The 11,867-nt window shown below is 43.6% G+C and overlaps 1 protein-coding gene across 2 annotated transcripts in view; it reads right to left on the reverse strand.

The window, feature by feature from the left end:
- Positions 1-11,867, reverse strand: part of ARHGAP10 (Rho GTPase activating protein 10) — a 366,526-nt gene that overhangs the window by 258,175 nt on the left and 96,484 nt on the right. For both annotated transcript variants that reach the window (XM_027769930.1, XM_006143418.3), the window contains exons 2-3: positions 2,442-2,537; positions 2,309-2,370 (exon numbers count right to left, since the gene is read on the reverse strand). In XM_027769930.1, coding sequence (XP_027625731.1) covers positions 2,309-2,370; positions 2,442-2,537 — 158 coding nt within the window. The remainder of the gene's footprint in view (positions 1-2,308; positions 2,371-2,441; positions 2,538-11,867) is intronic.

The following is an 11,867-nucleotide window of genomic DNA, read 5'->3' on the forward strand; positions in this document are numbered from 1 at the left end:
ACTCTTTCTCCAGACACCAGGATGATGTCTCACCTGGTCCTCTGCTAAAAAGACCAGCAATGCTTGTCAACATTCACCTCTCTAGTTTTACTGCCACTGCCGTACCCAACTCTGGCTCCTCACCCTTAAGTCATGGCCTGATGATGTGTATTTATGTATCACTTCCCCTTCCTAGAATGCAATCTCTGAGAAGGTAGGGACCTTGTTTGTTTGCCTCCACATGTTCAAGCAGCAACTGGAACATAAAAGGAGTTCAACGAATATCTGCTGAATGCTCAGGCTCCCAGAGAAGCACAACTAATCATCAAAGAGAGCTGACGACCAAAACACTGATACCAGGAACATCACCAACTCACACACCCACACATGTAGTAGAAAGGTGACGTCAAGGCACTATTTTTACCTCTCATATGTTATCTTTCTATGGAGCTGAAAAATCAGTGACTACAGGACCACATGAACAATGTCTGAATCTGTCAGCATGTGCCAGAAAAACCTAACAGAATTAGTGTCTCCATATTCTCCCTCTGGTAGTTACAAGATACAAAAATTATCTCAGAACTTGGGGAATGGTACAAATTTTATTAGAGCTTTCAGAGAACACATGTCTTTGCCTTTTCTTTATTTATTTTTTTTCCTAGCCAGAGGTCCATGTACTCAAGAAAGAGAAAAAGAGAATACCTCCAATGTGGTGTGGCTACACTGCAGTCCCTTTTCCTCCACTTCCTCCCTCCCATCAGGATTTTCAGCACTCATGCACACATACCCAGCATAATTGTCATGCCACCTGGGCCAGGATTTGAACTACAGTCAGCCATGTGAGATCTGGCTCCCTATGCACAATGTTTAGCCCCTGCATCAGAGGATTAGCCCTCTGCCACTTCTTAAATAATCTAAACCAGTGTCCTCTCCCTACCTTTGTGTCTACTACAATTTTCACAAGCCAAAGCCAGGACCACCCCAAGCCAAAACCAGGACCAAACTCTTACCAGTCATCATCTGGGAGATTATATTGGGTTGTCAGAAAAGTCATGATGCAGTTTTGCATAGAAAAACAAATCATGGCTTTTTCGATAACCTAACAGTTAATGTACAAGGGGTCCTCAATAAGTTCATGGAAAGCAAACATTTAAAAATTAAGCATTAATTTCAAAAATTTTTGCACAAAATAAACTCATACTTTATTTCCATTAAATTTGTTTAAGGCTTTTTTTTCCTGTCATAGGGCTCTCTGTCTCTTGCTGGAGAGAGACAAAGAGAGACAGTGAAAGGCAAAGTGAGAAACACACCCCTCCCCCCTGGAGGAATGGCCACACTGTAATACCTTCTCCTCCCTTCTCCTCCTGAGATTTTGGGAACACAAGCACACATGGCTGGCGTGATTTTCAAGACACTGGGTCCAGGACTCAAACCACGGTTAACCATGTGGCAGTCCAGCACCTTAACTATTACGTCACATGCAGGTCCCAATGCAAGCCTTTAAGAAAGTGGACCAATACTGAGCCAGCTTGATGGCACAGTGACAGTGCACTGCTCAAGAGATGATGAACCCATATGAAAGGTCACGGGTTTGGTTCCCCAGATGACCTGTACGCACCATGCACACTCCCGTGATCCTGGCTGGCTGGGGAAATTGGGAGGTGGCGGGGAGATTGTGCTGTGAGACCCTGTTGAAGGTGCTTGTCTTTTTCTGTCTCTTATTTTCATGAAAGAATATCAGAAAAATGAAAAATAGTATCCCTCAGATTCACTGCTGAGTATATGTTCAGAAAGATCATCCACTCTTGGTGGTCAGTGGAGCACCGGTTGCTATTCTCATCACTGCTCTGACCCCGAATCGCAATGCAAAGTGGGATCTTGAAGATATCCAGGCCTGAGTTTTCTCCCTGTCCACACGTCCTAGAAATCTACCAAAGTCTGAACTGAGCTCTACCCTCACCCTGCTGTCCCACTGCCTTACTATAACCTTTGCTCTTTCATCTCCATGTATTAAGGTTCTGCATGAGAGTCTATGGAAATAAGTGCTTCACTGCTAACAAAATAAAAGCTGGGAAACACTGCTTCACAGCCCTCCACTATACACAGGAAGACCCAGGACCTGGGTCTAACGGTCTAGAAACTCCTCCACAACCTGCCAAGGTGAACACCATCATGAGACCAGAAGTCAGGGCCCCTGAGACCTCAACCCCTTCCCAATCAATGCACTCCCACACCCACAGTTAATATACCACACCTTCTGCCAGAACCAGCTTTGAGGCCTATACTGCCCCTCTTTGAAATCTTACTTATTCACAGCCCTTCAACTCACCATGATTTCTCTCTGTTCTTCCAAATTCTTCAAAAAATTTGAAAACTCACGTAAGGAAGCATCTGTAAGAAGAGGAGAAGAATTATTGGGTGACCACAGCAAAGAAAAGCAGCCCAACCCTCACTTCCCGTACCTATGCAGCGTTCATCATCAGTCTCTGCATCACCGATAAACTCGAATTTAAAGTCTCTGAGTGAATGAGCAAACTTGCGCTGGGCTGCTGAAAGACCTAGGAAAAAAGATAGAGTGATTACTAGGTGGCTTGTTTTTTGTTTGTTTAGTTTGGTTTTTTGTTTGCTTGTTTTAGGTTTTTGTTGCAGGGCAGATGTCCTCACCAGAAAGAGACGGTGAGAGATAAAGAAAGAAAGCATCCCGCACAGGGGATCTGGCGCAATCCCTCCTCCATTCTCTTCTCAGAAATTTGGGCATGCATGTACACACACTCAGAGTGACCTTCAAGCTGCCAGGTCCTGGACTTGAACTGCTGTTGGCCATGTGGGAGTCCAGCACCTTAACTACCTGCTGGCCCCTAAAGGACTTATTTTAAGTCAATGCTGAGAAAAAACTGATTCCACCTGGAATTGGTAAACGGTAGGGCTCTGAGAAGGCTTGACCCAGCTCCTTTGCCCACAGACCCATTATCCCCAGCCTGACACACTCTGCATTGCCTCCGTTTTCTATTCCACATTCTAGCATGGAACAGGTGCCAGAGATGATTCCCCACCCCATCTTCTTCCTCAGGTCTGACTACTGCACACGATTCCCTAAAGCATTTTCTCCTCCTCAGCTCACTCAGGTCCAAACTTGTCTGATATTGTAGTTCAGGCTGGGATCAGGAACACCGGCCCCCGACAGAGCCTCTCAGGGTTTGATGCAATCTGGTTCCCTGCCATTAATTCAAACATACGGGTCTCAAAAGCTTGAGGTCAGCCAACCAGGTGCTCCTCACTCACTGCCAAATAACCACCCCAGCAAGAGACACCCACGAGACTCAAATAAAAAAAGAGGAACCAACAGTTGGCATAACAGCTATGTCGCTGGACTCGCATGTAGTGGACCGTGGTTCAAGTCCCAGACCCAGCAGCTTAAACTCATGCTGGGCACGTGTGCGTGCGTGCCCAATATCCCGAGAGGAGAATAGAGGAGAAGGGATTGCAGCATGGCCATCTCCCCGGGGAGTGATTTCTCACTTTCCATCTCTTTGTCTCTCTCTTTCTGGCCAGCGCATGCAATCTAACAAAAACCTCTCAAAAAAAAAAAAAAAAAAAGAGAGAAAGAAAAGAAAAGAAAATATAGAAAATAGTGTCAGGGAAGTAACTAAAGGCCAGGTCAGGTACTAGAATTAATTCTGCAAATATCTACTTATAGGTGTCCTCATTTTTCTTTTTAATTTTTTAAGTGTACTTATTTATCTCTTCCATGAGCCAGAGACACAGAGATACAGAAAGACAACACTCCAACAGGAGCCTGTCAGGATGGTCCACCCAAAGCCTCGGCCAGTCCCACTCACTGGGATGCACATGCCCAGAGTACCCAGGGAGGTCTCCCTATGCAAACCCAGAACCTTCCCTTGGGAGTCAGCCGCTCGGAGTGCCATGATTTACTACCATGCTACTACCTGATCCCTCCTCACACTTCATTTCCTGGCTAAAAGAATAATGCAAGACCCTACTGCTAATATAGGCCAACATTTATCTTATGAGCTGTGCACCATACCATATATATTTTTTTCTTACTCAATATCTTCAAGAGATATATAATATAAACATTACTATCCTACTTTACAAAGGACATAAAGTTTGGAGACGTTAAGTACTTTGCATATAGTTGCACACCTATGACAACAATGAAGGTGTAACTTTACCAGGGTCACTTGTCCAAAGTCCATGCCCTGGTCAGTGTACAGTCCCGCCCTGGTCTAAAGCTCTTTCTAAGCAGCTGATCACAAACTCCTGCATCCACAAAGGGGATCCACTGTCTCAGTGCAGGGAAGACTGGTAGAGTCACAGTATGTTAAGCATTCACGCCAAGTAGGTAGAAAAGCTATAAACACTGAAATGAAATCTATAACTGCTACTCAGCATACTCACACATAATAAACAAGCACGGACAATAAAGTAAACTAAACAATATAAAAACTAAACATTGTTGAGCCAGCAGGTGGCGTGGTGGTCAAGGCACTGGACACTCCCACTTGACCAACCACAGTTTGAGTCCCAGACCCAGTGGCTTGCTTTCTCACTTTCCTTCTCTTTATGTGTCTGTCTTTCTCTGGTCAAATGAAAATGAATGAATGAATAAATAAAATTAAATAAATAATTATTTTTTAAAAAACTAAACATTGTTTTTATTAAAATAGTGAGACAACAGAGACAATTTTCTCTTTTTTATTTTTTGTATTATGGTTAACAAGGAATGAAAACCCAAAAAATGCTAATTTTTACATTAGAAAATGCTCCTTTTTTTGAGAGAGAGAGGATTTTGCTATAGGGCATGTGTGCTCGCCAGAAAAACAGCAAGAGACAGAGAGACAGAAAGGGAGAAATACCCCTCAAGGAGGATGGACATGCTGCAATCCCTTTTCTTCTCAGGATCTTAGACACGCATGCATGCACACCCACCCAGAGTGAGTTTAAACCACCAGGTCCGGGACTCGAACCGCGGTCAACGACATGGGAGTCCAGTGACATAGCCATTAGGCCAACTGCTGATCCTGCTATTTCATTTTTTTAACCAAATCATTACCCTTAATCATTAAGTATAATGACTTGCAAGGTACCCTCTAGCACAAGTTGCATCCTCCCAATCCAGCTTTCATCCACTGTCCTGTTTGTGCTGTTGCTTTACAGACTATTTTTACAGCAGCTTTAGGTTCACACCAACTTGAGCTGAAGGGTCAGAGACTTCCCACGGGCCCACTGCACTCACACACGTACAGACTCTCCCACTGCCAATATGTCCCACTCTCACTCTCTCAAGTCCTTGGACCCACTCTCAACATTTGAAGAACTTTCTTTTTCCTCTAATTTTCATTTATCTTGCTAGTCTCAAATTATTTTTCTGTTTAAAAAAAAAAACAAAAAACAAAAAACACTGAAAAGATCTAAATATGACAAGAAGATTGTAATTTTCTCCCTCTGGAGTATGAAGAAGCACAAACCATAATGTACTCCAGGCTGGGTCGCAAGCACAGGACATTCTCCACTCCTCGTCGGCACATCTGTGTGCAATATGACTTTGCATTTCCTCCCACAGAGAGCTGAACTCTATTTTCCCACCCACTGAATCTGGAATGGCCTTGTAACAACAACAACAACAAAAAAAATACGGGGAAAGACTGTGGATTCAGGGCCTCCACCTCAAGGGACCTTGCACACCTCTGCTCAATTTTCTTAAAACCCTCTGTCCTTCCTGTGAACAACCCCAGACTCATCTGCTGGCTGTGGAAAGACTGTGAGCTCAGTCATGCCATGTTGAGAGAGTTCGGAGGAGACTGAACTGCCCAGTAAGTCGAGCCCAGACTAAAATACTGGGTCATCAGAAAAGTCATGACGTATTTTTTTTTTTTATGTTTTTCTATGTAAAAATTCATCATGACTTTTCCGGCGACCCAATAAACACGAGTGCTATTTAAGCCACTAAGTTTTAGAATGATTACATTTAGAAAATAGTGCAGAAGGATTGAAAACTGTGTTAAAAGTTTAAAGACATAAAGGAGTGAAGACAGGTGCACACCCAGAAGGTAAAATGACTACTACACATCAATGTGGTAAGTCAGAAATGCCAATAAAAAAGTAAGGGCAACAGATTGAATAGACACTTCATAAAAGGAATAGGAGGAAATCCAAATAGCCTATACCCACATGAAAAGGTGTTCAAACTCATCAGTGATCATAAAAGAGAAAATTAAAACCTTAAGAAACCTCAGTACACTCATTCAGTTGGCAAAAATTAGTAAGTCTGGCATCTCCAAGTAGTGGTGGACTCCACGTGTGGGCCTTACATGGCGGGCTATGATTAATTACTTTGTAAGTAGTTTGGCATTTTCCAGTCAGTGTGATGATATCCTACAACCCAGAAATTTCCCTCCTAGATAAATTGCAAGGATAAATTCTTCCACATAGGCACTCAGAGACATGTGCTAGAAAAGCCACAACAGAACTGATCTCGCGTGCGTGCATGCTCCAAATCCTCAGAAGAGAATGAAGGAGATGGGATTGCAGCATGGTCATCCTCCCAAAGACAGAACTGCAGCATGGCCATTCTCTCTGGGGAAGGGGGGGGGGGCTCTCTCTCTCTCTCTCTCCAGAGAGTCACATGCCCTAAAGCAAATTTTAAAAAAGAAAAAATTTAGTTTTTTCTGAAGATACTTCAAAAACATTATGGAAAGGGCCAGACTGGCAGTACAGTGGTTATGTGCTACGTGTAGGAAGCCAGATCCCGTGTGGTCAACTGTAGCTCAAATTCCAGCCCAAAAGCATGAAAAAAGTATGCCAGAAACATGTGCCTACATGACCAAAATCCTGATAGGTTAGAAAAATGGAGAAAGGACTGTGGCATGACCATGCCCCACTGGAGTCTTCTCTCTCTCTCTCTGTCTCTCTTAGTCTCTGGTAATTAAAAATTTCATGGAAAAATCAAGTTAAAGAGCAAGTTTATTTTGGTGCAAAAAAATTCTATGCAAGCTTTTATAAGATCTATTTTCCATAAATATTTTAAAGATCTCTAATATAATCCTAGGTTTGGAAAGAAAAGTGAAACATAACTCATTTTGTAGGTTAAAAAAATGAAATACTAAATACATGTACTTTTCTCACTGATTAAATTTAAAATACAGGATTCTTCATGAATCATACTAGATTCCAGAACTCTTTTTTTAAAGAGTTATTTTATTTAATTTTACTCATGGACATTATTTTATTTTTTTGAAGTTGACCGAGAGAGAGAAGGAAAGTGAGAAAGCGAGCTGCCAAGTCCAGAACTCTTTTTGATAGACAAATTACATCTAGCAGCTCACATTCCCAGGTACGTAGAGTCTCTTTCGCTAGTCTTTTAAAGACCCTTGCATATTATGCCCAGGGTAATCTAGGATACAGTCTCCCATCTGAAACTCCTTCATCGAATCACACTATAAAGTCTCTTTTGCCCTGTAAGACAACATTCATGGGCTCCAGGGATTAGGGTGAGACATCTCTTGGAGGGCCATTAACTTGCCTACCATACCTTATAATGTCATTTCCTCTATTCATCACTTTACTTTTATGATCCAGTTAACTACCATGACAAGTCTATGAGAGGGGTGATGTTATGCCCACTTAGCAGAGAAAGAAACTGGGACAGAATCAGACACCTAGTAAAGAGTGAAACCGAGAGATAAGCCAAGCTGCTCAGATAAAGGTACAAGAAGAATCCCACTCTGTTGGTCCCCATGTCCCCCAGAGTGGTCCCTGATGGGGACCCTGCAGAACCCAGGCTGAACATCATCAACTGAGTCTCCCATGCTCACTTTACAGTTCAGAAAATGAAGGCACTGCATGGAGCAAGCAGCTCAATTACACACACCTAGTTCCAGGAGGGCTCTAATTAGAATCCAGATCTGTTCCTTCTCAGGCACGTCAGGACCATTCTTGGTTTTAGCACAATCTGGCAAGGACACAGAATGACAGTGACAGGTGTTCCCGTTGGTGAGGAATACACAGTCCAGCAGCTAGACGAGTCCCAGAGAAAGGAAGCAAAGACCATGCTTGCATACATGCACTGCGTGTGTGTGTGTGTGGTGGGGTAAGAGGATATGTGTGTAAGTATGTGTGGAGGTCTGTGGGTTTTAGGGTAAGGAGAATGGCTTAAGTATGAATACCATGCTCAGGTCAACTCACCCCTAACATCCACCTTCTCCAGTTACACCTTCTTTTTTTTTTTTGGAGAGGTTTTTTGTTTGTTTGTTTGTTTGTTTGCTACAGGGCACATGTGCTCGCCAGACAGACAGAAACAGAGAGACAGAAAGTGAGAAATCACCCCCCAGGGGGGATGACCACGCCACAATCCCTTCTCCTCTCGGGATCTTGGGCATGCACGCACACACGCCCAGCCACTGGGTCCAGGACTTGAACCGCGGTCGACTACATAGGAGTCCAGTGACATAGCCATTACACTAACTGCTGGTCCCTAGTTACACTTCTTATGAAAAAAAAAAAGGCCAGTGAGTCCACAGGCATTGTAATATAGCAAGACGACATGCTGATAATTGGAATGACTTAACATTTCCAGGAAAAAAAGTACCTAAAATAAGGTGTCATGGTCTGGTGGTCCCATAGACTTTCTTTGGCCACCTCTTTCATTACGACTTTAATTTGAATCTCTCAAACCCTCTGGTTACCATTAGACACCATAACATTTTTGGCAATAGGGACCAGTTTCAATGAAAGACAATTTTTTCTGCAGGGGGAAGAGGAGGATGATTTATGGGAGCACACACTAGATCCCTCATATGTACAGTTCACCACAGAGTTCGTGCTCCTGTAAGACAGATGGGCCTGCTGATCTGACAGGAGGCGGAGCTTGGGCAGTAATATGAGTGATGGGGAGCAGCTGTAAATCTAGATGAAAGGAGCTTCCCTTGTTCACCTACCGCTCACCTCCTGCTACGGGGTCAGATCCTTACGGGCCACAGACCAGTATTCATCTGTTGGCCAGAGGTTAGGGATCCCTGTCCTTTTACCTTCTACTCAATGGTCTTACCCATTTCAGATATCTGCCTGGGCCCTCGAGGCATTTGGACTTTCAAGTCCTGGCCTATACATAAGAATGTCACCAAGAAACCTAAAGTTAGAAGACAATATAGTCAAAGATCCATTTTACAGATAAGAAATCAAAGGTACAGTAAATTAAAGATAGTGTGGTTTATTAAAAGGAGAAAGGTTCTATAAACTCACGAACCTGGATCCACATAGACTCCATACAAAGTGTGTGTGGCTTTGACAAACAAGCCAAAGACCAGATTTCGCTTTATACACGGGAAATAACCAAAACATCACATCAAACTAACCTGTGACGTCCCATTGCCCCTTTTCTTCTTTTTTTTTTTTTTTTTGTTTTTTTTTTGTGTGTGTGAGAGGTTTTTGCTATAGGGCGCGTGCGCTCGCCAGACAGACAGAGAGAGACAGAGAGATAGAAAGCAGGAAATCACCCCTCAGGGGGGATGGCCACGCCGCAATCCCTTCTCCTCCATTCTCCTCTCGGGATCTTGGCATGCTCAGGTCAACTCACCCCTAACATCCACCTTCTCCAGTTACACCTTCTTTTTTTTTTTTGGAGAGGTTTTTTGTTTGTTTGTTTGTTTGTTTGCTACAGGGCACATGTGCTCGCCAGACAGACAGAAACAGAGAGACAGAAAGTGAGAAATCACCCCCCAGGGGGGATGACCACGCCACAATCCCTTCTCCTCTCGGGATCTTGGGCATGCACGCACACACGCCCAGCCACTGGGTCCAGGACTTGAACCGCGGTCGACTACATAGGAGTCCAGTGACATAGCCATTACACTAACTGCTGGTCCCTAGTTACACTTCTTATGAAAAAAAAAAAGGCCAGTGAGTCCACAGGCATTGTAATATAGCAAGACGACATGCTGATAATTGGAATGACTTAACATTTCCAGGAAAAAAAGTACCTAAAATAAGGTGTCATGGTCTGGTGGTCCCATAGACTTTCTTTGGCCACCTCTTTCATTACGACTTTAATTTGAATCTCTCAAACCCTCTGGTTACCATTAGACACCATAACATTTTTGGCAATAGGGACCAGTTTCAATGAAAGACAATTTTTTCTGCAGGGGGAAGAGGAGGATGATTTATGGGAGCACACACTAGATCCCTCATATGTACAGTTCACCACAGAGTTCGTGCTCCTGTAAGACAGATGGGCCTGCTGATCTGACAGGAGGCGGAGCTTGGGCAGTAATATGAGTGATGGGGAGCAGCTGTAAATCTAGATGAAAGGAGCTTCCCTTGTTCACCTACCGCTCACCTCCTGCTACGGGGTCAGATCCTTACGGGCCACAGACCAGTATTCATCTGTTGGCCAGAGGTTAGGGATCCCTGTCCTTTTACCTTCTACTCAATGGTCTTACCCATTTCAGATATCTGCCTGGGCCCTCGAGGCATTTGGACTTTCAAGTCCTGGCCTATACATAAGAATGTCACCAAGAAACCTAAAGTTAGAAGACAATATAGTCAAAGATCCATTTTACAGATAAGAAATCAAAGGTACAGTAAATTAAAGATAGTGTGGTTTATTAAAAGGAGAAAGGTTCTATAAACTCACGAACCTGGATCCACATAGACTCCATACAAAGGTGGCTTTGATGTGTGAGAGGTTTTTGCTATAGGGCGCGTGCGCTCGCCAGACAGACAGAGAGAGACAGAGAGATAGAAAGCAGGAAATCACCCCTCAGGGGGGATGGCCACGCCGCAATCCCTTCTCCTCCATTCTCCTCTCGGGATCTTGGGCACGTACGCACACGCGCCCGGCGTGAGTTTAAGCCACCGGGTCCGGGACTCAAACCGCGGTCGACTACGTGGGAGTCCAGCGACATAGCCATTACGCTAACTGCTGGTCCCCCATTGCCCCTTTTCAAAGGACTGCTTGACCCAGAGCCCTTACTTCCTAAGCAGGCAGCTTTGCAGGCTTTGCAGCTCAGGCTCAGCCCCAACTCCACTGGGGCAAAATAGAGAAAGCAGCTGACCCCAGAACAGCCCCTAAAGGCTGACCAGAAAGAGACATAGAAAATGTGCAAACACAGAGAGAAAGAGAGAAAATAAATGCAGCAAAATGTTAACTAGTTGGAAGACCTTGGGAAAAATAGATGGATGACTGTCCTTGCAACTTCTACCTACATTTTTAAAAATTAAATGTAGCAAAACGAAAGTGATCATAGTTTTGACTATTAAAATGAAAGAAACAGGGGCCAGCAGGTGGCATGATAGTTAAGGTGCTGGAGTTTTGTATGGCCAACTGCGATTCAAGTCCCAGACTTTGATGGCTTGCTTTCTCACTTTCCCTCTCCCCCTCTCTCTCTGGTGAGTGCACATGCCCTGTAGCATATTAACACAATAATAATGATAAATTTAAAATTAAATAATTCTAAATTAAATAATTCTTTTTTAAAAATAATAAAAGAAGGAAAATAAATAAATAAATAATAAAAGCAGCACACACACTCCTGAACCAATGAACCCTTTTGTTCTTCTTTTCCTTCATCCCATATATCCTTATCTCATTCCTGAACTTCCAAAACCCAAGTGGCCAGAATTCCAGCATTCTTCCCATAATATCCCAATCCTTCTACACATTCACATCCATTTGTGTGGTCCATTCACCCAAATACTTGAGCACCAACCATCTGCCAGGTTCTAGGTACAGGAAAAGGCAAAAATTAATCATATAACAGGGGTGAAAGAAGGGCCGGCTAAGGTGAGGGGGAGATTGAGAGAAGACAAACAGCACAGCACGTGGGAGCTGACAAGTGCCATGAAAAAATATGAAGCAAGGCTGAGAGACA

The sequence above is a fragment of the Tupaia chinensis genome, unplaced genomic scaffold (genome assembly GCF_000334495.1).
Source record: "Tupaia chinensis unplaced genomic scaffold, TupChi_1.0 Scaffold000098_1, whole genome shotgun sequence".
Classification (NCBI taxonomy): Eukaryota; Metazoa; Chordata; class Mammalia; order Scandentia; family Tupaiidae; genus Tupaia; species Tupaia belangeri.